The 27,475-nt window shown below is 44.0% G+C and overlaps 1 protein-coding gene and 1 long non-coding RNA gene across 3 annotated transcripts in view; one reads left to right on the forward strand and one right to left on the reverse strand.

Moving 5' to 3' along the window:
- chic2 (cysteine-rich hydrophobic domain 2) overlaps positions 1-27,475 on the forward strand; it is a 67,441-nt gene that overhangs the window by 13,683 nt on the left and 26,283 nt on the right. The window contains exons 2-3 of one of the 2 annotated variants that reach the window (XM_069924670.1): positions 13,989-14,043; positions 21,674-21,745. In XM_069924670.1, coding sequence (XP_069780771.1) covers positions 13,989-14,043; positions 21,674-21,745 — 127 coding nt within the window. Of the gene's footprint in view, positions 1-13,988; positions 14,044-21,673; positions 21,830-27,475 lie in introns of both variants that reach the window. The other variant, XM_069924669.1, reaches the window with a different exon arrangement.
- LOC138757414 (uncharacterized) lies at positions 1,952-6,763 on the reverse strand. Its single transcript, XR_011353578.1, has 3 exons — positions 6,628-6,763; positions 3,269-3,443; positions 1,952-2,314 (listed from the first exon to the last, which is right to left on the reverse strand). It is a non-coding gene; the product is annotated as an uncharacterized lncRNA (long non-coding RNA).

Genomic DNA, 27,475 nt, shown 5'->3' on the forward strand with positions numbered 1-27,475 from the left:
TTGGCAAACTCAAAGCCATTCAGCCCTTTTACACTATGGAAGTCCCAGTCAATATGTGGAAAGTTTAAAATCTACTATCAAAATCTTATGTTTCCTGCAACTGTTTGCTATCTCTATACAGATTTGTTCCTTCAATTTTTGCTGACCATTTGGCAGTCTCATGAGTGTCATCATGTCTTTTCTGTTCCTCAGCTCCACCATATAACCTCAGCAGATGAGCCCTCTAGTCCCTGACGAGCAATGCCAGTCCTCTCCCTTTCATCTCCACCCCCAGTTCTATTGCGTCTAAAGCAACAGAAGCCTGGAACATTGAGCTGCTAGTCCTGCCCTTGGCCATAATGCAGTAATTCCAAGTGCCAATCTATACTCTAAGCTCGTCTACCTTTCCAACAATAGTCCTTGCATTGAAATAGATGCAACTGAGAACTTTTCCACCATGTTCAACCCATTGATTTCTAACAGTACATGCAATTTTAACATCAACTTTTCCCTCCTCTATCTACTCTGGTACTCTGGTTCCCATCCCCCTGCAAATCTAGTTTAAACCCACCAGAGCAACACTAGCAAATCTGCCCACAAGGAAAGTAGTCCTCTTCCAGTTCAGATGCAAGCAGTCCCTTCAGAAAATGTCCCACCTTCCCTGGAAGATAGCCCAGTGATCCAGAAACCTGAAGCCCTCCCTTCTACACCATGTATTCAGCCATGTGTTAAGCTGCATTATCCTCCTATTTCTAACCTTGCAAGCATGCAGCATGGGTAGCAATCCTAAGATCTCTACCCTAAGAGTCCTTTCCATCAACCTAATGCCCAACTTTCTGAACTCTCCTTTCAGGACCTCTTCACCCTTCCTACTCACATCATTGGCCCATACGTGCACCACGACATCTGACTGTTCACCCGTCCTCCTGAGACTGCCTTGAATTTGATCTGCGATATCTCAGACCCTAACACCAAGGAGGCAACATACCATCCTGAATACTCTATCTCCTCCACAGAACCTCTTTCTGTCCCCCAACTATGCAATTCCTCATCATGACAGCTCACCTCTTCTCCTCCCTTCCCTTCTTATCCACAGGACCAGACTCCGTGTCAGAGACCTGATCTCCGTGGCTTGTGCTGGTAGGTTACCCCCTCAAAATGGTATATTTGTTATTGAGGGGAATGCCCACAAGGGTGCTCTACACTGCCCTACACTGCCCTCTACTGACTGTCATCCATCTACTGTCTTCCTGCCCCCTTGGTGTGACAATGTCCCTCTGAGAGAGAACAAATTGGAGGGTAATAAGTGGGAGATTGGCACTGATGGAATTGCTCTGAGACTCAGCATTGACTGACAGGGCCTAATGGCCTCCTGCATCATATGAGAAAATGAAAATTGCTTGTCCAAACCTGAATTATGAGTATAGGAATTTATTCACTTCATCATTGCCTGCTGCAGCCAAGTCTCCATGCTCGAAAATGTCACTTACCATTGAATATTGCGTCAAAGAATGGCCCTTTGGCCCACCATGGTGATATTCTAATTCTATCTGTCTACCTGTGGTCGGTATCCCTCTATTCTGTGGTATCAGCTTCCAGCACCTCCCCTGTATCCCTCTATTCTGTTGTATCAGCTTCCAGCACCTTCCGTATCCCTCTATTCTGTTGTATCAGCTTTCAGCACCTCCCCTGGCACCACATTATAGGCATATCCCATTCTCTGTGTATACAGGGGAAAACTTGCCCTCAACTCCTCACCTTATACATATGTCCTCAGGTTTTTGACATTTTCCTTTGTTCATTTGATTGAATATCTATGGAAAGAGCTTGTTATTAATATTTTGTTTTGATAATTCATCTTTGAAGTATATTTGAATATGTGTTATTTTTAAAGGCTTTGTTTTAGTGGAAGTTGCCATGATCAAGTGTGTATTTTACAAAGCATTCACAGGTCGTACAATTTTTGCTGTTTGACAAGGACATTATTTATTAAATGATATTCATGTTTAGTTGCAGTGCAGGCAGTCAAACTTGGAATGAGTCAGTGTTGCTCATTTTTACTTGAATTATTTACTGTCATGTGTATCAAGTTATTGTGTAAGTAAGTAATTGTGTACTGTGCAGGCAAGTCGACTTGTACTTAAGTACAGTAGGTAGGTCAATAATAAAACAAAACGGTAAGGTGTTATGGTAAGTCAGAGTGTAGGAAAGTGTTACAAGACAAAATGGAGAATTGTACAGTTGAAATAGTGCAATGGGAAGTCCATTTAAGAGTCAAATAACAGCAGGAAACTTCCCTTGAATCGAGAGGTTTTCAAGCTTGTGTATCTTCTACCTGATGGATGGAATGAGAGAGCATGAACAGGGTTGGCAGGATCGTTCGTATGTTGACAGCTTTCCTGAGACAATGGGAGGTATTAATGGAGGGGAGCGTTGGTTTATTTGATGCCCTGAGCTGCTCTCTGCAGTTTCTTTCAATCTTAGGCAAAGCATTACTTCATTCTTAACACAGGAGAAAAAATACCACAGTATTAATTAGTTGTATCTGTCATCACAAACCATGTAGGCTGTGAGTTTGTAGATCAGCATTAATTATCATTCTGAATTCTTTGTGTTTTGAAATGAATGCCAAATAATGAATTAAATCATGACCTGATTACTTGCATTGTATCAGTCCGCACACCTGGGAGACCTCCTATACGGCAGAAAAACTGTGGCGGGAACGCCGGCAAAGTACCAGGCCGGGTTTCCGATGACGTGGTGCCCTGACATCAGCCCTTGGGGTCCATGTAAACGCGATGGCCAGTGCAATAAACCAGTCTTGACTTCAAGGCTTTGGCGTGAATGCCATTCTTCTCCACGCCCGCATAGTGCAAATGCTACATTGGTGTCCCTGACAGGTCCAATCGGCAGTTGGACCCAAAGATGATGGTCCAGGCAGAGCCAATGACCCCCCACGCAGTTTCACTCTGCTCCCATTGTTTTGGGTGTCACAGCCTCACGTGTGGTTCGAGCAAGCTGAAACTCAGTTCCTGCTTCGACATATCATTGCCAACGACACCTGCTACTTCTGTGTCATAAGCGCACTCGATTAAGACACAGTGACTTCTTATGGCAGCCTCTGGAGCAAGGCGAACATGTGGCCCTCAAAGAGCTGTTAACCCACACTTTTGGGCTCTCCTGGCAAGAGCGCACTGCCCGATTGCTGCTCAGGGACAGATTGGAGGAGAGGGCACCGTCTGCCCTATTGATCAAGATGCTCACTTTGACTGAGAGACACAAGCCTTACCTGCTCTTTGAGCAGATCTTTCTGGAGTAACTGCTCGAGTATATCCGATTCTTGCTCATGGGCGGGGACCTCAGTGACCACCAAAGGATTGCAGTCTCGGTGGACGTGTTCTAGAGAATGAAGAAGGATACCACCACTGTTGTCGACCACATCATCAAGCCCCGCAAGCAGCTGACTGCGAAACCAAGATGAGCGGAGAGGCAAGTTAATTCCCCGGGACAATTCTGCTACTATCATCAGCGATGGGGTGCAAAGGCCTGTTGATGCTGCCAACCCTGCGGGTTTCCGGGAATGTCTTGACCAACTGTTATTGATGGCTGTGGTGGTTGGCCCACATGATGGCCTACTCTACATTTTAGACTTTTTATCGGGTAGACATTTCCTGGTCGACACTGGCGCCAAGATAAATGTCCTGACCCCTGCAGGCCTCGACACTCGCAACGACAAGCACCATCACCCTTTGCTTCGACACAGCAGGTTTACACGGACTTTCACCTTCGGGGCAGTGTGACAACCGCTCCTGGGGGCCAACTTCCTTTGTGCCCACTGCCTGCTCATAGACGGCGCTTGGAACACGTCATATCTTTTCAAACTCGACCTCCGGGGAAGCCAAAATCCCCCACCCCCCCCCCCACCTTGATTCTATAACACTTTCCGACAACAAGGTCATCCACGTCCTGGCAGAGTTCCCCTCAATAGTGGGAACATGAGGGGAAATTTCTTTATGCAGAGGGTGGTGGGGATTTGGAATGAGCTTCCAGCAGACGTGGTCGAGGCGGGATCATTGGTTATATTTAAAGAAAGGCTGGATTGTTACATGGATAGGAGGGGCCGAGAGGGGTATGGTCCGGGTGCTGGTCAGTGGGACAAGAAGGGTGGGGATTTGCTACGGCATGGACTAGTAGGGCCGAACTGGCCTGTTCTGTGCTGTAAGTGGTTATATGGTTATATGGTGGTGCCACAATTCTCCGCAGCCAAGCCAAAGCATGGGGTGAGGTACCACATTCTGACTGAGGCCCCCTGGCTCCCTCCTGAAAAGTTCAGCCTCGCAAAGGAGTTCAAGAAAATGGAGGAGCTAGGGATAGTGTAGCGCTCCAACGGTGCCTGGGCCTCATCCCCCCACCCCCACATGGTGCCGAAAACAGCAAGTGGGGGTGGGGAGTCCTTATAGTGACTACCACAGCCTCAAGACTTTGCTGCCAACCTGCATGGGTATTTTCTAAGGTGGACCTCATTCAGGGGTACCACCAAACCCGAGTTCAACCCCAGGATGTCCCAAAGACTGCGATTATAACCCCCTTTGGCCTATTTAAATTCCTTCGCATGCCATTCGGGTTGAAAAATGCAGCACAAACTTTCAAGTGGCTGATGGATGCGGTGGGCTGAGACCTCCTATTTGCGTTCATCTATTTGGACGATATCCTCATCACTAGCCGCCCGCCTGAGGCCACGCCCCCGCCTGAGGCCACGCCCCCGCCTGAGGCCACGCCCCCGCCTGAGGCCACGCCCCCGCCTGAGGCCACGCCCCCCGCCTGAGGCCACGCCCCCCGCCGGAGGCCACGCCCCCGCCGGAGGTCACGCCCCCGCCGGAGGCCTCGCCCCCCGCCGGAGGCCTCGCCCCCCGCCGGAGGCCTCGCCCCCCGCCGGAGGCCTCGCCCCCCGCCGGAGGCCTCGCCCCCCGCCGGAGGCCTCGCCCCCCGCCGGAGGCCTCGCCCCCCGCCGGAGGCCTCGCCCCCCGCCGGAGGCCTCGCCCCCCGCCGGAGGCCTCGCCCCCCGCCGGAGGCCTCGCCCCCCGCCGGAGGTCACGCCCCCCGCCGGAGGTCACGCCCCCCGCCGGAGGTCACGCCCCCCGCCGGAGGTCACGCCCCCCGCCGGAGGCCACGCCCCCCGCCTGAGCCCTCGCCCCCCGCCTGAGCCCTCGCCCCCCGCCTGAGCCCTCGCCCCCCGCCTGAGCCCTCGCCCCCCGCCTGAGCCCTCGCCCCCCGCCTGAGCCCCCCGCCTGAGCCCCCGCCTGAGCCCCCGCCTGAGGCCTCGCCCCCCGCCGGAGCCCTCGCCCCCCCGCCGGAGCCCTCGCCCCCCCGCCGGAGCCCTCGCCCCCCCGCCGGAGGCCTCGCCCCCCCGCCGGAGGCCTCGCCCCCCCGCCGGAGGCCTCGCCCCCCCGCCGGAGGCCTCGCCCCCCCGCCTGAGGCCTCGCCCCCCCGCCTGAGGCCTCGCCCCCCCGCCTGAGGCCTCGCCCCCCCGCCTGAGGCCTCGCCCCCCCGCCTGAGGCCTCGCCCCCCCGCCTGAGGCCTCGCCCCCCCGCCTGAGGCCTCGCCCCCCCGCCTGAGGCCTCGCCCCCCCGCCTGAGGCCTCGCCCCCCCGCCTGAGGCCTCGCCCCCCCGCCTGAGGCCTCGCCCCCCCGCCTGAGGCCTCGCCCCCCCGCCTGAGGCCTCGCCCCCCCGCCTGAGGCCTCGCCCCCCCCGCCTGAGGCCTCGCCCCCCCGCCTGAGGCCTCGCCCCCCCGCCTGAGGCCTCGCCCCCCCCGCCTGAGGCCTCGCCCCCCCCGCCTGAGGCCTCGCCCCCCCGCCTGAGGCCTCGCCCCCCCCGCCTGAGGCCTCGCCCCCCCGCCTGAGGCCTCGCCCCCCCGCCTGAGGCCTCGCCCCCCCCGCCTGAGGCCTCGCCCCCCCGCCTGAGGCCTCGCCCCCCCGCCTGAGGCCTCGCCCCCCCGCCTGAGGCCTCGCCCCCCCGCCTGAGGCCTCGCCCCCCCGCCTGAGGCCTCGCCCCCCCGCCTGAGGCCTCGCCCCCCCGCCTGAGGCCTCGCCCCCCCGCCTGAGGCCTCGCCCCCCCGCCTGAGGCCTCGCCCCCCCGCCTGAGGCCTCGCCCCCCCGCCTGAGGCCTCGCCCCCCCGCCTGAGGCCTCGCCCCCCCGCCTGAGGCCTCGCCCCCCCGCCTGAGGCCTCGCCCCCCCGCCTGAGGCCTCGCCCCCCCGCCTGAGGCCTCGCCCCCCCGCCTGAGGCCTCGCCCCCCCGCCTGAGGCCTCGCCCCCCCGCCTGAGGCCTCGCCCCCCCGCCTGAGGCCTCGCCCCCCCGCCTGAGGCCTCGCCCCCCGCCTGAGGCCTCGCCCCCCGCCTGAACAATTAACCTTGCGAATTGCCACTTCGTTCTGGACACTATTGATTTCCTGGGTCACAGAATAACATATTTGGGGAAATACCCCTCCCTGAAAAGGATGAGGGAGTCATGTACTTCACTAAGCCACGATCAGTAAAGGGGCTACAGGAATTTGCCTGTATGATAAACATTTACCACAGTTTCATACAGGCAGCAGCCTTCATCATGCACCCCCTCTTCGCGCTAACGGTGGGCAAGTCCAAGGAAGTTACCTGGGGCAATGAGTCTTCGAGGGTGTACCAAAAGGCCAAAGACGTGTTGGCCAATGCCACCCTTCTAGTCCACCCCAGACCAGAAGCACCTTTCACTCTGACAGTTGATGCCTCCATCACAGTGGTCAGTGTTCTGGAACAGCTCATTGATGGCCAGTGGCAACCCCTGACCTTTTCCAGCTGACACCTCTGCCGCCCCCCCCCAGAGTTTTAACTGAGAGCTATTGGTAGTATACCTGGCCATAAGACACTAATGTTACTTTTTGGAAGGTCAGCACTTGAAGGTCTTCACTGATCACGTAGTGAACCTTCACCTTCCAGACAGCAGAGACACTTGTCCTATATGTCCAAATTTACCATGGATGTACTGCATGTTGTGGAGAAAAGAAATATGGTAGCCGATGCTCTGTAAAGCCTCGCGATCGAGTTGTTCCATGCTCTTTCCTGGGGGTCAACTACATGACCCTTGCCAAAGCTCAGCATCAGGATCATGAGATCCCGTCATATAAGGCACTTGTCTCTGGTCTCAGGGTAGAAGACATCACCATCGGCCCAGGTAACCTGACACTACTGTGTGACGTCTCCACTGACAGCCCTCACCCCAATACCCTGGCCGCATGGAGGCGCCAGGTTTTCGATGCCATACACAACCTGACGCATCAGGCAATACGAGCTACACTCAAGATGGTGGCTAGCAGGTTTGTCTGGCATGCCCTATGGAAGCAGGTCAGCCATTGGTCCAAGACCTGCATGCTCTGCCAGTCCTCAAAAGTTCAGACTCGGACAAAGGCGCTCACACAGACTTTTGAACCAGGGTGGTGCAGGTTCAGCCATGTACATATAGATATAGTGGGGCTACTACCAGTTTCCCGAGGGGTGAGATGCCTACTTACCATGGTTGACTGCTCCATGAGGTGGCCTGTGGTGGTCCTGCTGGTTGATGTCACCACAAAAACCTGTGCCAAAACATTCATTGACATATGGGTGTCCAGATTCGAGGTCCCAGAGCACCTAACTTCAGACGGGGTGGCACAGTGTACTTCTGGGCTCTGGGCAGCGCTGGCTAACTTTCTGAAGAGACAACTCCACCACACTACAGCATACCACCCTCAGGCCAATGGGTTGGTGGAGTGGTTTCACAGGCACCTGAAGGCAGTCTTGATGACTTGGCTCAAGGGTTCCAACTGGGTGGATGAACTAAACTGCCTTGGTCCCTGTTGGGGATTTGCACCGTGCTGAAGGAAATGTTCAATGCTTCGGCGATGAAGATGGTCTACGGTACACCTTTAATCATTCCAGGGAAGTTCCTGGCCCTTGACAAATGTCCGGAAGATCCTGTGGCCACCTTTGAAAACTTGCGGTGAAAACTGGGGTCCCTGGTCCCACATCAACCTCCACCACATGGCCAGCCCAAACAACCCCAGGGACTTAGACTTGCCAGCACGAATTGGTGAGAAGGGGCACGCACCAGCCACCTACAACGACCCCACGAAGGGCCTTACAGGGTCATCAGGGACAGCAGCTCCACTTTTGTCCTTTACGTCGGTGGTAAGGAGCAGATCTTTACCGAAATCCGCCTGAAGCCATCATCTCTGTACTTAAGCAGCTGGTCCACTCCTTTCTCCCCTCCACCACCCCACCGACGTAGGGATTAACTGCCCAAGTCAACACAACGACCAATCGCCGGTTCTTGTGGGGAGGGGGGGGTGTCGTGTAGTGGTCTGTGGGATGGAGACGTGGACCAGTCCACAAAATGGCCGATAAATACGTTGACCTGTGGTTGACAGTGGCTATCGTCCAAGATGACTTCCCGCATGGCAGAAAGACAGTGAATTGTGGCAGGATAGCCAGCCAATCCCAGGCTGGTGATCTGACGACTCAGTTCCCTGACATCAGCACTTGGGGCCTATATAAACATGATGGCCGGTGCAATAAAAAAGTCTCAACTTCAAGGCTTTGGTGTGCATGTTATTCTTCACCCCCGTGTAGCGCAAAGACTACAGTAGCATATTTACTGTATATACTTGTGTAATATTCAAAGACCAATCTTTTGGTTTAAATTTTGGGGAAATACTGCTTTCAGTCATGGTAAATGCCTGCGTTGTTCAAAGTGTTGGGAGCTTGGATAGCTGGGACCAGTGGTAAGTCTGTGTTCGGAGCGTCGGGAGCTCAGATGGGTGGGCAGGACCAGGAGGTAAATCTGTGTTTGGGGCGTTGGGAGCTCGGGTGGGTTGCTGGGACCCAGGAGAGAGCCTGTGACTGGGGTGTCGTGATCTCTGATGTTTGGAAAGACAGAGCATGGGTCTTCAATCGGGGCATTGGGAGTTCTGGTGGATGGGTGGCCGGGGTGAAGATGCATGGTCAGGGTGACAGGGAGCTCGAATGGTAAAGGTTCCAAAATTGTCATGTAATACTCCATTTCGAATGTAACATATGCGAAATTCTTTAATTTCTGTGATGGGCAGGCAGCCAGGGCAGGGATCAGCGGTTGGGATGTCAGGAACTCAGATAGGTGGGTGACCAAGGTGAGGATCCTTGGCCAGATGTCAGATACTCTGGTGGGTGGGCAGCTAAGGTAAGGATCTGTGATCAGGGCATTGGGAGATTGGATGGCAGGGGGCCATTTCGAGGATCCGCATTCGGGCCGTTGGGAACTCAGATGGGTGAGCGGTCAGAGCTAAAAATGAGGGGTGGACTTTTACAGGGTTCATACAGAAAATGTGATTTTTGGGCCAATAAAGGGAGGGCGGGGGGGTTGAAGTTACATGAGTATATATAGTAATAAATTAAGAAATATTGTCAAATTTTGCACAACAAATATTTATTTGGTTATTTCTTGTGCACTACGAGCCAATAATGTTTTTGTTTATTGAAAAAAAACCTGTGCCCATAGTTTCACTCACCTAAGATTGCTGGATCCCTCGCTCTCTCTGGACCAGCCTATTTCTTCCAGCTTTGACCAAGGGATAGTTATCTGGCTCATCGATAGAGCTCAGCACAGAGCAGTGTAACACTGAGGCATTCCCAGTGTAAGTCATCAGATGATGTTCCTGAAGGGCAGGGACAGCTGGTGAGGCCATTGCCAAGCTTGTGCTCAGCTATTGCACATAAGTGGTGGTAAATACCTTTATCATTTCATAATATTCAATGTGTTAGACATATAACATGTATAAACAATATAATAGATTACAATACTGTTGTAATTGAAGGCCTTTTACACGGCCTAAAGTATAGTGATATTACTGCCATCGCCAGAGTTATTACTGTTGCCAGACCTAAAATTTGAGATTTCTGTGATGAAACACGTTAACCTGATAGAGGTACATGCATCCAAACAGAGGGGCTGTTGCATTATATTGTGATGAATGATAATAGTGAACTTTTCTTGTTCTTTGCTTTTAATATTCAGTGAAGACTCCAGCTACCTTTGTGCAAATATGGATTGCACTATTATGAACAAACCACTTTATGCCAAATTATGGTGGTGTTAAATTTTTTCATGATTCTCCAATCTTAAGTAAATACATTACTGAAGTACTGTTAATAAATCCAGTGAACTACCAATTCTGAAGGGCATTTATTTTGAATTTTATAAACTGATGTTCTTGTGAAGATTCAAGAGACTGCAGGTGCTGTAATCTGGGACCAAAAATCAAACCACCTGAGGATGATTGGAGGAAGAAGACGAAAGGGGATAAAAAGAATGAATTGAGGGGCAGATAGAGCCAGATGGGGGAAGGGGAGGGTTAAGGAGAAGACAGGCTGGAGGGTGATGAGCAGAGAAATAAAGGCTACGTGCTGGAATCTGATGAATTGGAACCATTTAAGTGAGAAATGATAGATAGAATCTAATGGGGGAGGAGATTTGGTGGGTGAACTATATAGATGAAACTATGAAGGGGATGAAAATGTGATTCAGTGGTGGAGGTAAGGAGATGGGAAAGAGAAAAATGAGCAGATGAGAGCTTTCTTGGAAGGTATAAGAGGGAATGTGGGTTGAGGGTTAACTAAAATTGAAAAATTCAATGTTCATACCATTGAGTTGTGAACTGCTACAAGATAGTTTTCTTCCAGTTTGTATTTGGTCCCTCCCTGGCAGTGGGGAAGGCAGAGAAGAGAGCGGCTGGTGTGAAAATGGAAAGGAGAGTTAGAATGGCATGCAACCCTCCAGACAGAGCACAGGTGCTCTGTAAGATAGTCGCATTGTCTGTGTCTGGTCTTTTCAAAGTAGAGTAGGTGAATGTGAATCTTTGCTTCACTATGAAGGGCTGTTAACACACTGGGTAGTAGAGAGGGAGGTGTAGATACAAGTATTGTATCTCCTACAGTTACAGTGGGGTGTCAGTGTCCTGGGAGGGTTGGGGTGGAAAGGAATGAGCAGATCAGAGAGCCACAATGAAAACGAGTCCTGCTGAAGGTGGAGGTGGAAAGGTGACAAGTAGTGGGGTGCCATTGCAAGTGACAGAAATGATAAAAGATGATATAACTGAAGTTGATTGAAAGAAGAATTGCCACATTGATTCTGGGTCTCAGGTCATTTACCTTTTTGTGCTTGTGTGCTAAATATTTATTTGAAAAGTCAATCAAGTGGCATCATAATTCGTGACTTACAAACCTACGAAGCAGCATGGTTGACTTGTTTGGCTTGGAAAGTTGAATGGCAAACTACAAGTTAATGAGAGGTTAGAATTCTTCTATTTTTCTTGCCATCTTCTACAAGCCGTACTACAAGGTGAATGGAAAACATTTCCTCAAACATAATGAGGAATTGATAATTTTTTAAAAGAAAGCCAGGAATTTGTAACAGGATTCTAGATTTCCTAACAGAAAGGCCACAGTCTGTCCAGGTCGGTAGCAGAATGTCAAGCACCATCACACTGTGCAGTGGTACACCTCAGGGCAGTGTGCTTAGTCTATTCCTGTTCATGCTCCTGACCCACGATGCAATGCCAGAACCAGCTCCAACAGACATTTGCAGATGACATGACAGAAGATGGTCTCATCAGCAACAACGATGAGTTGCACCTCAGAGGTGGAAAATAACATGTTATGGTGCCTGAGTCTAAAAGTGGATGAGATAAAAGAGAAGTAGGGACAACCACCCTCCACTACACATCAATAACTTTGTAGTGGAGAGAGTAGAGAGCACCTAGTTCCTTGGAATTACTTAAGTAGTGACCAATCCTAGACATACAAGATCTCCTCACTTGTCAGGAAGGCACAACTGTGACTGCACTTCCTGAGAAGATTGAGACAGGCAAGGCTACCAGTCACCATCCTGCCTAGTTTCTACAGGAGCTCTATCGAGAGTGTTTTGGCTGGCTGCATCACAGTGTGGTATGGTTGCTGTAGTGCGTTGAATCGGAGGTCAATCCACAAGACTATAAGAGTGGCAGATGGGATCACTGATGTCTCCCACCATCCCCCCCACCCCATCAACATGATCTACTGGGATCGTTGTCTGAAGAGGCTCACAAAATCGTTAATGATCACTACCACCCCACACTAGTATTGTCCAGTTACTCCCATTGGGAAAGAGATACAGAAGTACCAGAGGCATACCACCAGGCTGAGAAACAGCTTCTTCCCATGACTGCTGAATGATTTCTAAAGTGCTCATACAATCCCTCCAAGAATCTACTATTATTTAACAATATTTTTGTATATGTACACCTATAAATATGTGTATATATGTTTTCATGTTTTTTCACTGAAGAATGCCATTTTGTCTAGTTGTGTTTTACAATTGTATGATAATAATAAACTTGAAATTGAATGCATTTCTAAGACAAAGGGGAGGACAACATATCCTGTGAAGGTTGTTTCTAAATTAAAATTTTAACCATACCAAGCAGCCGAATTTGTACTAAACTTGTTAGTGTTTCAAGTCTTATTGCCTGAGTCATTCATATGAATAAACAGTGTAGTGTTATTATAGCAGCTGTCAATTTTTTTCAGATCCACATGCCCTTTGTTAAATCCAGCAAACCTGGATAAGCAGATGGGAATTTGAGTACCATAAACTGCCAGGGACTAATGAAGTTCCTAGATATTTTATTGAGTCTTTTGGAAGTTTTTCCAAGAGTAATATAATGAGCTCCTCCAATTAAAAAAAAATTACAGTGGGTGTGTCAGAAACATTTGTGAACAATAATATTAAGGATTGATATTTTTGTTTTGCTTCAATGAATTATAATAACATGGGTGTGGTTAATTTATCTGTAAAATTCACTGCAATTGTTTAAAGGAAGATTGAAGTCTTTTTTTCTCCCCACAGAGCATAGAATAATTCTGCAATTGGCATTTTAATGAGGTTATTAACTTGGACATTAACTCTTTTTTGCTCACTATAGATTGTACCTGACCTGATGATTATTTCCAGTATTTTCTTTTTATTTCTCTTGATGCCTCTCAACTGAGCCAGATTGTGCACGTCGTTCGTGTCTTGTTTGAACCTGCGATACTGATGGCAGAAATGTAGTTTGAAATGTAGGGCACAATCTCTGCCCTATTTCAATGTTGGCATCCTGTTCCATGCCTTTGTTGACCTATTTGACTCTCCCAATTGACATCCAAACTCCCTTATTCTACTTGTAGGCCATCCTAAACTTGTACCAGACCTAGAATCAAATCATCATATGGTTACAGGCTTGTGTTGTCTCTCCTTTAAGCAACATTTTGATTTTTAGGATTTTCATCCTGGTTTTCAGATACCTATTACGACCTTGCCATTCACCATCTCTAGTTTTAAGATTTTGTTCTTTCAGTTCTGACATTAATTTTGGATATCTGCACTGATATTTCCTTTTGTAACTTGGTGTCAAAACAACTTTGATAATGATCCTGCATAATACTGTGGGATGTTTGAAATTCTTGATATTTACTTGGAAGAAATATTCAATTTCAAGTAGTATTTGAGGTTATGGATTTGAATACTCTTATTTGTTGTCTGAGGAACAGGATGGGCCTGTGGATTTGAGGAAAGTTGGATCAGTATGGTTCGAGGGGGGCAAATGAGTTATTATTACTTATGCCTTGCATTTGATTTGAGTTGGAGATCCTTAATTCACTTCCTAGTAGAGCAGCTTCCAATTAATAAATTCTGTATTAAATGCTAGGCATTGATGCGGTAGTCCTGCATTAACTAAATTGGGTGAAGTAATGCTGTAATGTAAAGAAGTGCTTGATGCTGATGCATTGAATACATCTGCACTCCAAATTTTACTACTCTTCTGTTTCTTCTTTTCATTGTTGTACATGTATACTTTTTTGATCCATTAAACTACAAAGCTAGAATTGGCTCCTAAATGGAGTTTCAGAGTTATGTATGTTCCATTGTCTAATTTTTTTTGTAATTTCAGGTTTGGTTTGAGCAACAAATTTGAATTTGAATTTCCTTCGCCGTTAACAGGAAAGGTGAATCTTTTATTTCTTCTCTTAAATTAATTTTCTGTTTACTCTAGATGAGGGTTAACCTTGCAATTGAGTGAATACATTTTGAAAATTTAAAAGTCTTTAAATTTACATAAAATATGCTTACTGCTAACATTTTTTTGAAAATGAAAACCTATGAAGTTCGTGATGCCTTTTATATATCAGTGCTGTATAGATTCATATTGAAATTAAAATAACTTGATATGAAAATAACTGACTAATCTTTTGTTGGTACTAAATTTTACTGGAGTTGGATAAGAATGTCACCTTCACTGTTCTTGATCACTACTTTAGGTATTGTTTATGGAATGCAGGAGCAAGAAAAAAAATTTAATTCTTCAGACCTGCTCTACTATTCACTATGATCATGGTTGACCCTCTATTTCAATACCCAAGTGTTGCTTTCTCCCCAGACCCCATGAAATCTTTTATATAGAAATCTATCTACCACTTTAAACATATTCGGTGATCTAGCACCAACCAACTTCTGTGGTAGAGAATTCTACAAGTTCTTTATTCTCCAAATAAGGACATTTCTCCTTTGTCAGTCCTAAATATATTGTCCAAATTTTGAGACTCTTTCCATTCCTCCCTGACTATGTTTAGCTCTTCAGAATTTTGTATGTTTCAGTGAGTCCCCTTTTCATTCTTCTAACCTTGTGGTTGGTTCACTGAATCCTCTTTTGGCGGTCCTGTTCTTGCAGGAATAAATTTGCTAAATGTTTGCTGGACTCCCTCTATGATAAATATATCCTTTCTTGGTAAGAAGACCAAATATATATATATATATAATTCTCCCAAGTGTGGTCTCACCAAGGCCCTGCATAATTGCCCTTTGCCCTTGTGTCTCAAAACATCTTGCATTAAAGGTCAATATTACATGTGTGTATTTAACTGCTTTATGTGCTTGCATGTTTGGTTTCATTAGTATTTTTGGACATTTCACTACCCATTGTTGATAGGCTAACTGGTCTGAGGTTTCCTGCTTTGGCTACCCACTCACCACCCCGCCCCCCCCCCCCCCCCCCCCCCACTTTATTAAATAGTGCTCTTACATTTGCCACCCTGCAACTGCTGGAACTTTTCCATAAATTAGTATTTTGAAAGATGGCATTCCCTGTTTTCAGTGCTAGCCTATAGTAATCTGAGATGCAGTTTGATCTTTCCTGGGGGCTTACGGATCTTAGCTCCATTAATTTCCCTTGCACTTTTTTTAAACTAATGATTTATTTTAGGTCCTGTTTGTTTAACCCTTGGTTCCTTAGAAATTATTGAAAGTTATGTACCATTTTCTGTGAACACGGGACCAAATTATTTGTATGATCTATCTGCCATTTTTTGTTCATCATTATTATTATAAATTCTCCTATTTCTGATTGTAAGGGGCTTTTTTTGATCTTCAACCTTTTTTGATTAGATAATTGGAGAAGCTTTACAGCTCCCTTTCAGAAGCCATCATCATTTACTCCTAATCCATTTTCTCCTCAATTAACTCTTTGGTCTTTTTTATTTTGCTGAATTATAAATTGCTCCCAATTCTTAGGCCTACTGCTTTTTCTGACAATTTAATATGCCACCTCTTTGGATCGAATATTCAAGCTTGTGTTCCACTGAGTTAAGACATCACATCAGAATCCTAAATGTCTTATCTGTGACCTGAATCTGTGAATCACAGGATAGCTTGTTTTTTTCAGTCATTTCTGACTGGTTTAAGAAATATTTGAACCTTCAAGGAATTCATCCCATAAAATATTATTTCTAATTGGTTTTGCCCAGCCTCTATGCAAGGTCAGCTGTTATTACTCCAGTATTCTTGCTAAATTTCAGGGCGATGTCAACTTCTATACTCCACTACTGTTTTTGGAGGCTTATGGGGAACTCCTATTCATTTTTTCTGCCCCTTGGTGATGCATTTTTGTTTTGAGCAAAGGTCCATTCTCATTATTGTAGCTTATATCCTATCCTAACAAAGCCACCTTTTCCTTTTTGTCTTTTGAAACCTAAAAATTAAATATCTGTATATTCAGTTGCAACCTTGGATACCTGCAAGATCTTTGACATGGCAATTATTTCATCTGCTTATACATATTCACACTGATAATTTGTTTATTACAAAGACTTCATCTATTAATCACAAAACCTTTAGATTTGTCTTTTTAACATTTTTACATGAACCATTTTTGTACTGATAGCCCTATTTTTTTATTATCCTTTTTCCTTACCTGGTCTCATTTGTCAGTGTAGCATTTATTTGTACTTTGGTTTCTTTCCTGACAGAATTCAGTTATCCTTCCCCTAATCATTTTGCTCCCCTTCCCTGTTTTTCTCTTGACATTTTAGATTTCCTTCCATTAGGATCTTTGATCTACTACCTCCCCCCTTCCCCCACACCCACCCATTTGGCAAGGCCCTAGCTCCTTAGTTGTTTGATTTTTCTAAAACTTTACTCCTAACCTGGTTCAGATGCAGACATTCCCAAAGGAATAGGTCTCTTTCCCTGGTACAAATGCCAATGCATTAATAAAGGCATTTGAGTCCTCTTTTTACTACAGTTCTCTGAGATCATGAAACAGTCACTGCAAACAAGCTGAGAAAGATAATTTTCTTAGCCTTGTGCAAAGCCAATATTATGCACATGGAGTTGGAACTATTCAATTGGTTAAGTGACATAAAGTATCTGATCTTTTATACAAATGAGGGGAAATATGACAGTATTGTAGATTTTTAAATAGAGGAAGTAAAACCAAGAAAACAATAGGAAAGTGGAAGAGCAAAATGCAAGCTTGTGTAAATCGAAAGGGTAGTAATATGTTCAAGTTCAGCCCAAAAAAAACTGTGTTCTCCGGTCCTCTATGCAAAAGCATGAAAACACACATACAGTCAAATGATACAAATGCAGTACATGAAGTGCCCTCCATAATGTTTGGAACACAGACATTTTTTTTGCTTTACTTACCCCTGTGCTGCACAGTTTTAAATATGTAAATATTTAATCATGCGATAAAGTGCACATTCCCGATTTTCATTCAATGTTGTCTGTAAGCATTTTGATTTGCCAATGTAGAAATTACAGCACTTTTTATACATGATCCCTTTATTTCAGGGCACCACAATGTTTGGGCCATTTGGCTTCTCAGGTATTATTCCTGCATCACTTCGATTACATAATCAGGGGTGACCGTCATTGCTCCTGATGTAGTTAAGTATGTAACCACAACAGGCATCTCCCAAGTCATGCAAGGAGGCAAATAAGTGGAACTGTCCCACTACACAATGGTCTTGAGGGCTGACAGTTCAGCTTGACCTTGTACAAGACAGCAAGACAGGTGATGTACTGTCCGACTGGCAGGGGTTCGACTGGTCCTACGACTCTGGCCCCAGCGTAGAATAAGGATCATCAACATAGGCCGGCTTCAACCTGTCAATGGAAACCGTCAGGTTTTCCATTCTTGTCCATCACAAAAGTCTTCGAGTGGCATCATAAGACCTGAAAAGGACCATTCTAAATGGGCTGAAGTGATTTGCAAATGGTATCATGCTGAAGGAACACGAGTACAGCATTGTAAATCATTCAGCACATATCCTGCAGTGGACGTACGTCACATCCGAGTAGGTCGGAGTAATTTCATGTTTTCCTGAAGACTATCAAAATAAAACCGCCGCATCAGAGTGTTGTCCTTGGACTCAGATTCACAAACTTGCAAGGCAAGGACAGCGTAGTGCCATATACTAGCTCAGCTGCTGAACATCCAAGATCCACCTTAACAGCAGCATGGACACCCAAGGAAAACCATGGGCAAATGTTCACTTCAGGAAGATGCATCACTACCTGCTTTCAATTGTCGATGGAAATGCTCAATTATGTCATTGGCTTGCGGATTGTAAGCTGTTGTGTGAATACAAGTATTGACCAAAAGATCAACGAGAGCTTGGAACAATGCTGACTTGAACTGAGACCCTTAGTCCATCATAATGGTGCCTGGAGCACCGAAAGGTGGAATCCAACGATCCACGAAAGTCCAAGCGACCATCTCCACAGAGATGTCAGTGATAGGAATGTCCTCCTGCCACTTGGTAGTCCGGACTTCGTGAACAGATAAGTATAACCCTGGGATGATGGAGGCAGGCTTATCAAGTCCAGGTGCATGTGCTTGAAACAAGAATCCAGAACAACAAAATCCCCCAGCTTGGATTTTGTATGTTTGGAGACTTTAGAGCGTTAACATGGCAAGCAGGTCCTTGCCATAATCCAACATCCCATTTGACATGAGGTCAAGTAAAAACTTTCCTAATCAGTTTGATGGATGCTTTTCTACTAGGAAGAGAGAGATTACGAAGAGACTCAAAATTCTCCCTCCTCATTGCTGCCAGTACAAAAGTCCTAGGTCTTCCTGTGAGGGGGAAAAAAAATCACAGGCTAGCGTTTCACCCGATTGATTCAAGGTCACATTGTGAAGACTGAGACCAAAGTTGATCTGATGATGCCTGATGAGATTGGGATTGGTATGCTGTGCATGAGCCATGGTGGTGAAATCGATGGCAGTATTCACAATGAGGAATCATTGTCACACCTGGATAGATTGACAGCTACGATATTCACTTTTTCTTGGATGTGCTGCATGTCCAATGAAAATTGTAAGATGAATCCAAGTGCCGAACATCTTGGGGCGAGTAGAGATGTGTGCATGTACTCATGTCGTGCGTAAGAGGCTGGTGGTCTGCATAAATGGTGAAAGGACAAACTTCCAATAAAAAGCGAAAATATTTCACAGAGACGTATGGTTAAGAGTTCCCGACCAAATGTACTAGAATCGCGAAAGCAGTATTCAACCACATGGAAGAGTTGGGCATAGTCCACAGATCTGACAGCTGCTGGGCATCACCTTTACATATGGTTCTGAACGTGACACGGTAAACATTGGAGGATCCTCTGTTTCCAAAAATCCCCTTCCACAGGGTCTGTTCCAGCTAGCCTGTGCCACTTCCTCAACATCTGTCATGGTTGCCTATCACTTAGGCTGTTGTCAGCTAGTAATTTGGCAATATGAGTCTCCCTAGATGGCTGAGTACAGGGTTGGCGCCAAAGGGGACATCGCCGTGCATTGCTCTCCCAAGCGAGGTGCTGTTCCCCACCCCCTCCAGCATCACTAGTGTCTAGCTTGACGCATGCTAGTGACTCTCCATCTGCCTCAAGCTGTGTAATTAACGTGCGTCAAGCGTCACTAGTGGCTAATGATGCTTGATGCCATAAAAGCGCCTACATTGGGTGGGATGGAAGATGGTAACAGCAGACAGGCCCCCCCCAACTGATTGAGTTTTCGAGCATCGCACCATGCCCCCTCCCCCAAAATGCTAAATCCCCCCCCCCCACCGCCCCCTCCACTAACACTCATTCTGGCACCGGCGCTGGCTGAGTACATTGCAGAATAGTAGCCTTAATAATGTCATATGGAAGGTTACCATCCAGATCCACTAAAACAGTGATTCTCAATCTTTTTTTTCCACTCACATCCCACCTTAAGCAATCCCTTACTAATCAGAGAGCATCTATGGCATAGGGATTACTTAAGGTAGTATGTGAGTGGAAAGAAAAAGATTGACAACCACTGCACTAAAACATCCTCTACTTCACAGGCAATCTTCTTTAGAAGATCCACCACAAGTAAACCGTATTTCGCCTTCTGATTTTTCACACTGAGGGTGAAGAAACACCTCCTGGATCATGTACCACACTGATGCATTATTAATAAAAAAGGGGAGAATCTCAAACTGCTCCCTGTAAGTGGTTTATCCTCATCATTATCCATTTTAAACTAGTTGCTGTGAACTCGTGTCGGGGGTCACCACTTGTAATGTCACTGATTTACCCAGTTTATACACAATTAAAGAATACACTTGCTTGTTTCTTTTGGCATAAAATGGAGTCGACTTTCTTTATTCTTTTCAGATACAATGCATTCTTCAACTCCCCGAACACCACCCAGCCAAACCCCTCTGACCTCAATGGCTCACCGCAACATGGGTTATCCTGACATTCTCACTATCCTCCAGCATCTGAGATAACATCACCAGCTGACTGCTTAATTAACCCATGCATACGCGCTATTATTCCTGCATGCCGCTTCAATTACGTCATCAGTGGCGGCCAGCACTGCTCCCAACAGTGTTTTTCAAAGGAAAAATCTGGAAAATTCTTGAATGGCTAAATCAGTCGCCTGATCTAAATCCAATTGAGCCTGTCTTCCATATGCTGAAGAGAAAATTTAAGGGACAAGCCCCCGAAACAAGTAGAAGCTGGAGATAGCTGCTTTAGAGGCCTAGCAGAGTATCACTTAGTGATGTCTGAATCATAGACCTCAAATAGCCATTGCATGCCAGGTATATGCAACAAAGTACTAAACGTAACTACTTTATGTCCCAAATATTATGGTGCATTGAAATAAGGGGACTATGTTTAAAAAGTGCTGTAATTTCTACATGGTCAAACCAAAATGCATACAAGTAATCTTGATAAAATCTGGAATGTGCACTTTAATCACGTGAATTGTTTTATTGCAATTTTAAAACTGTGGAGCACGGGCAAATGAAAGAAAGAAAATGTTTATGTCACAAGCATTTGGAGGACTCTGTATATAAAAATAAATAAATACTGCATGAAGGAAGAAGCTGTGTCTCAGTCTGATGGTTCTGGTTCTGATACTCCTGTATCTCTTTCACGATGGGAGATGGTGTGTGCAAGATAGGGGCCCTCAACGATTTTGCATATTGACATTAAAGATCTGTAAATCTGTTTCTAGATGACCAATGTTCAATATAAATTGAGATTCACTCATTGACTTTGCCTACACTTCCAACTATATCTTCTGCGGAAAATTCAGCATCTGCACTTTTATTTCTTTCCTTTCTATAGTCGGAGGATGTAATGTGCATTATGAATTAAACAGTGATTTGTTACTTGAAGTTTAATATTCTGTCCTTGCAGCTTGTAATAGCATTTTTGTGCTGAAGAGTCTAAAATCAAATGTGATCATTTTGTGACACATTGATCAATTCATGTGTATGACTATTAAGTTTACAGTTGTCTGTCATTTTAATTTCTCATCCTATTCCTGTGTCTTTGGCTTCAAATATTTTGCATTAAATATCTGCACAAGTTCTCTGATCAGCACTTGATCCTTATGCAGCCTTTCAGATTCAACATTGAGATAATTAATTTTAGATTTTAAATATCCGTCCATTTTTATCAGACAGTAGATATTGTAAATTATTCTTTTTCCATTTGTGCTTTATCTCTACATTTATTTTGTACCTTTCTCGCTTCCTTCTATTTTGCACCATCATACCATTTGAAATTTAAATCTTTGGGCAATCTTCATTTCAGTAATCTTCCCTACCTTCGTTGTTGCCACTTCTTAACTCACTGTATAAACTGAAGATCATGAACCTCAAATGTGAAGTTTTTCTCACTTTATATGCTACCCCATCTATTGTTTTTCAAATATTGGTTTTAGACTTCTGGAGTTCACAATATTTTGCTTGTTTAAATGAAAGCTATCTTAACAGATTTTTTTTTAGTTTATCTATAATTTTCACTCTATTTTCATTTCAACAGGTTGCACCAGAGGAATTCAAAGCGAGCATTAGTCGCATTAATGGCTGTTTAAAGAAGAATCTTCCTGTCAATGTGCGTTGGCTGCTCTGTGGCTGCTTGTGTTGTTGTTGTACTTTGGGCTGCAGCATGTGGCCAGTAATCTGTCTCAGTAAAAGAGTAAGTTTTTTTTTTGTCTTTACGATGCATTCAGGCTACTTGATCAGCACAAAATTCAGTTTGGGTGAAGTTGAAGAATGTTAATTACTGATTTTTTTTAAAAATCACTCAGCATCAAGTACTACCTTACTGGTTACAGCATGATAAAATGCAGGCAAAGCTTTTAACAAAATGCTCCCATTCCAACCATAAAAAAACTTCCACCAACTGATATGGTTCTTTGTTGATTATCCTGTAAGAAATTCTCAATTTGCCCTATTCATTGCCAAATTAAGTTTTATGAAGTGGAAAGCTAGGGCTATCTAAACCAATTTTACACCAGAGGTTTGCAGTAAGACGCTCTCGCCACAACAATCCGAGTTAAATTTCAAAATTAGTATTTTTAAAGGGAACGATGGCTTTTCACAGTAATTGGTAATCATAAAGTCTTTTTGTTGACTTGTCCACAATCAGATCAGATTTTACACCTTTCAAGAAAAGGTGTTGGGGAAAAAACAACAATGTACATAATTGGAAATTTACATATCAATATCATGTGTTTGGAAATTCTATAACTGGAATTAAAATCTAATCTGTGTTGGAAATCATGAATCCATAAATGGTGTTGAGTTTAACTTTAAATTAATTTCAGAATTAAGGGATTAAAATTAATTTGTAGAAACATTCTTTTAAGTTGCGTAGATTGCTTTCTACTCTATTTTCAGTTAAAGATGCATGACTATCCCAAATTTAGCATTCAGAGAAACATTCTAAATGTTTTAAAATTAATTTTAAGTTCTACTCTTGGTATTATCCAAAAACTAAACTGCTTAATATAAAATTTTGTGGTTTATTAATTGTAGAATGAACTGTACAGCTAATCCTTGTGGTTGGATGTTCATAAAAAACTTAATATGACTCTAGAACTTGCAATTTTTGAGTCCTGATATGTGATAGTTCAGTACGGTGATAGTTCAGGAGAGCATACTTGTTGTTCATCTAAATAATAAAATGTATTCTAAATTATTACAACTTGTTTGCAGTGAAAGGTATCAGATTTTCTTCCATTGAAGGTATAAAATCAGGTGATCGATTTATTAAAAAAACATAATTGTTTTTTTTAAATAATTTCCTTTTATAGATAGCTTAGATAACTGTGGTAAACCCTTGAAGCTTTGTTGGCTTGATCTTGGCTAGACTGGGAGGAAGGCAGAGTTTCACATACACTCCTTTGGTCTGCAAACAGAGAGATCTGAATTAAAGGAACAAATGAGTTAAATAAACTGGGGAGCATGGTGGCTTCAACAGTGAGCATGAAGTGCATGTGCTACTCTAACCTACAAACAATTTTATAAAAGCCAATTTTCCCCCCTCTTTATCTGATATATTTCTTGAGATCTGGGAGAACAGGGCAAGTTTAACCCTGAAATGCACGTTTAAAATTTAGGCTTCTAGTCTCCACTATTAAAATGTTCATCTGTTGTCTTGAATTGGCAGGTAGATTACCTGCTGACCCCTCTAGGTTAATTCCAGAAATGACTAGTTTGGAATTGCATTCAAGTTTCTTTTTAAATGTTTTAATATCATCCCTGACTATAATGTCACTTTTCAGATGTTAAAAGTCAATTGTACGTCAGATAAAATGTGAACTCTGTCATGCAAAGTGGTCTTTGTCACATCCATAGGATTCAGTTGGGTATAGATTTGAAGAAATTCTTTGCTAGAAGCTTAGTTGGCATTCAGTAATTCAAAGACACCGGCACATTTTGAGTTATCAGTACATTAGCCCTTTGCTTGAATTTCTAACAATGCTAATGCAATAAATACCAAAAGGGATGTTTACAGCAATATACAAGCTGCTATGCCAGGAACCTTGAGCAAACCATTCCCTGTCCCGCAGCTGCGTGAGGAGGCTAGAAGAGGATTGGGCCCTCTGCAGGCACTCCTGCAGCAATAATGTGTTTAAAGTCATTTCTTCACCATGTGCAGTGAACCAAATCTGCCATGTACCAATGTACAATATTTGACTTTCACAGTCATGGAGGCTGGCCTTTGTGGAATCTTCAGGTTAGGATGACCTGTGCACCTAAGTGGCGGAGATGACAGCAGCTTGTATCACATCCAAGAGGTAACAAAAGACAAGTGGGATATTAATGCTTGCAGCAATGATGGATCATGATCAGCAATAGTGTGCACTTTATGTGCTGACCAAGATGATGCTCTGTATCCACATTATAAAATTGAGCAGTGTTCCAAGCCTCCTAATGAAATAAAAAATGACTGCTGTAGATTGATATCCAGGAAAATATTAAGTATAGTTATTTTGTGTAGGGGCCTTTATTGGATATTACATAAAATGGTTCCTGGGACCAGTATTTTTTAACATAAATCAGCTTCTTCATTTACAAAATTTTATTTATGTAACATAACAAAAATGGAAGAGGAAACGGGCACAGAGAGTAATGCTATATCAAAAAATATTTTTTCCATTTAAAGTAATTTGGTAATTATTTAAACATATACACTTGTGAATATAAACTGTTTAACCTCTGTGCGATGTGTGGAACATTCCTTGATTTAATTTTAATTGCTCCCCTGTACAATTTGTCTTTCTACCAGATAACTGAGTCGTTGAAATTCAATTCAGTTGTTAATCATTTCTAAAGTTTTGAATGCTCTCTATGTAAAATTTAACCATCTTGTCAGAATGTATTGACCATAATTGAGGACCATTTTATTTGGCTGTCAGTTAACTCTTGAATAAAAAGCATCTGCATGAGAATAGCATAAATTTATTCACACCTTCATATCCAGCCATTGAAAAGACTGGGAACGAGAAGAAATAATGGTCAAAAAAGTATGGAAATTTTTAAATTGCATTAGCATGAAAATTGACCAATATAACATTGACTTGTTCTTGAGATGTATGAAATTAGCCATGAAACTGTTAGTATCGCAAATTAAATTGCATAAATACTGTAAAATACAATCTTTGTTACAGGGTGCTGCTTTATTTTTACTGCTGCCAGACACAGGGGAACAGTTGGTAACAAAATACTTGTGCAAACACACAATGTGATGCTGATAGGTATATGCAGAATATTCCAAATTCCCGTAAATTTCACTTTTGGTTCTTGTTACATTATTTATAATATTTCACCTTTCTAATTTAATTTTTTTCTCCACTTTATATCCTTAATTTTCCAAGGTCTCTGAGTTGTACAGTTTCTTGTTTTGAAGGTGATGTGCATTTCCTCATGGCGATACCCACCACTAGAGCTTGTAGCCATTATTTTTTCCCCAGATTAACGACATTTCTTTAAAAAGAGTCACCAGTGACGTCATCAGGGGAAGCATCTAGACACAAGGAGGAACACTGAGAGGCTGTGACAATAGATGATGGTCTATAAATTCTTGAGCTGTGCCATCCTCCAACCAGCAACATCCTTTGTTCTCTTCTAACAATAGGTATAGGGCCTTGTGGTCAACCGAATGCCATATTTCAACAGGCCAGTGGAGACCTGACCCACATGGCATCACAGAGTCATGTGGCTTGCCTTGATCATCGGTAATCAGTCCAGATCAATATCAGTTCTCGACTCGAGTGTATGGGATATAATGAAATAGGTACTTTACTGATGGATGAAGTTTTGTAACTGCACAGTTGGTGTTGCGGTTAGCACAATGCCTTTACAGTGCCAGTGATTGGGACTGGGGTTTGAATCCCACATTGTTTATACATTATCCCTATGACTGTGGGTTTTTCCCGGGGGCTCTGGTTTCCTCCCACTGTTTTACAAAGTACTGGGGGTGTGGTCAATTGGGTGGCGTGGGCTCATGGGCCGAAAGGGCATGTTACCGTGAGCATATGTTTAAATTTAAATTTCAATATGTATGGGGGTTGTGATGTAATTGGGTGGCATGGGTTTGTGAGTCGAAAGGATGCAATTCTGCCAGGTGGAAAGTTTGATAAATGGACCAGCAAAAGTTGAGATGGTTAGGAAATGGCAAGAATTGTGGCATTTGTATTTTTTAAACATGGATAAATATGGCAATATTTTGTTATGATTCATTTTTTAGGTGCCCTCAAAGTTTGGATTGTATATATTGTCTCTGCAAAATGAAAGTGTGCATAGCAGCTCTAATCCTACCACTGATTCTCTAACCACTATAGTCTCTGATCTAACTGCACATGGAATCCAGTGGCAAAACGTTAACTAGCTGTGCTTCCTTGTCATTAATGCTTGTGAATTATTTCATGGTCTCTTTGTCTGGATGGACATCTTACAAGATCCAAGAACATTCTGATTTCAATAAGGTTTGTTGGCTGCAGATAGGAAATGAAAGGGAGGATAAATTCCTGTTTGTAATGATCTCTGACACTTTGATTATTTTGTTCTTTGGGCATTTTAGTCAATCTTTGTACAGTTTTTTTTGTGATTTTTTTTTATATAGTTGTCTTTCTGCAACATTAAAAGAAATTCCCAGTTTTGGAGCCAACAAAATTGATGGGATGGTTTTGTGTGTTGTTGAAGTTTGTGTCCTTGCATGTTGGAAAAGAGAAAAGTAAAAGTATATTTTGTGGCTGCAACAGAGGGTTATATGAGAGAGAATGGAGTGTTCAGGTGGAAAACAACAAATTTTGTTATTCTGATTCTGAAACTTTCTAATTCTGTAGGAGAGGAGGCATTAGCACTAGTCCTGAAATAAGTGGTAAGAGAGGCGGTCTGAGAGGAACTGAACCAAGCCACACTCCTGTTAGAGACATGTAGCTGGACCATGCAGATTCCATAGCAATAGTTTTGATTTGAAGGAAATGAGTGGAGTTGATAGAAAATTTCTGTGTGAGTATAAGTTTGGTGGTGGTGGAGTGGTACAAGTTAGGGCATTGTTAAAGGAAGAAGTGAAGTGCATTTAGGCTATTCTGATGTGGGTTTGAAGATTGGACATCTGTGAAAGAGAGCCACTTTAAAACTGGAAATTGTCAAAGTAGAATGAATCAATGTTACTGATGTTATCAGAACATGATGGGCATAGGGTGAAAGGAAATTGTTGAAGTATCAATCAATAACCTTGGACAATGTCGAGCAGCTCAGAAGCAGGCTCTTTGCCTCACTGTCTATACCAGCCTTCAAGCACTTATCTATACTAATCCGTGGCTTTCTTTGCCATGGTATTTCAGCAGCTTAACTGAGGGCACAAACAAATCTTATGAGAAGATTGCCTTCATCGGTTCCTTGGGGAGTATGTTTCAGATTTTAACTGGTTTTCTAATCATCTCTAAATCTCCTTACCACAAAGCTGTCTGTGAAGGAGGAAAATTGGATATAACATCTTCTTAAAATTATGGCAGCCTTATTTACTGCATATAGATACCTCACTGGTGCCAATATAGGGTTATGATCGCTACTGGCTAGCCAGTAGACCTCTGAAAAGATCTTAACACTGTGGTATTATCATGTCCCCATATATTTTACTATATGCACTGACAATGGGATGATTTTTTTGTTTCTTTTTCTTCGTTCTTTCTCTGTTTTATAGAATGTATAGAGGAGAGGGGGAGGAGGGGATTGTTATTTTTATTAATAATTTTAAATATATTTATGACCAAAAAAGAAGAAAAGGAGGAAAATTCTTCACTGTCTACCTATCTATGTAGGCCATTCC

The sequence above is a fragment of the Narcine bancroftii genome, chromosome 3, assembly GCF_036971445.1.
Source record: "Narcine bancroftii isolate sNarBan1 chromosome 3, sNarBan1.hap1, whole genome shotgun sequence".
NCBI lineage: Eukaryota > Metazoa > Chordata > Chondrichthyes > Torpediniformes > Narcinidae > Narcine > Narcine bancroftii.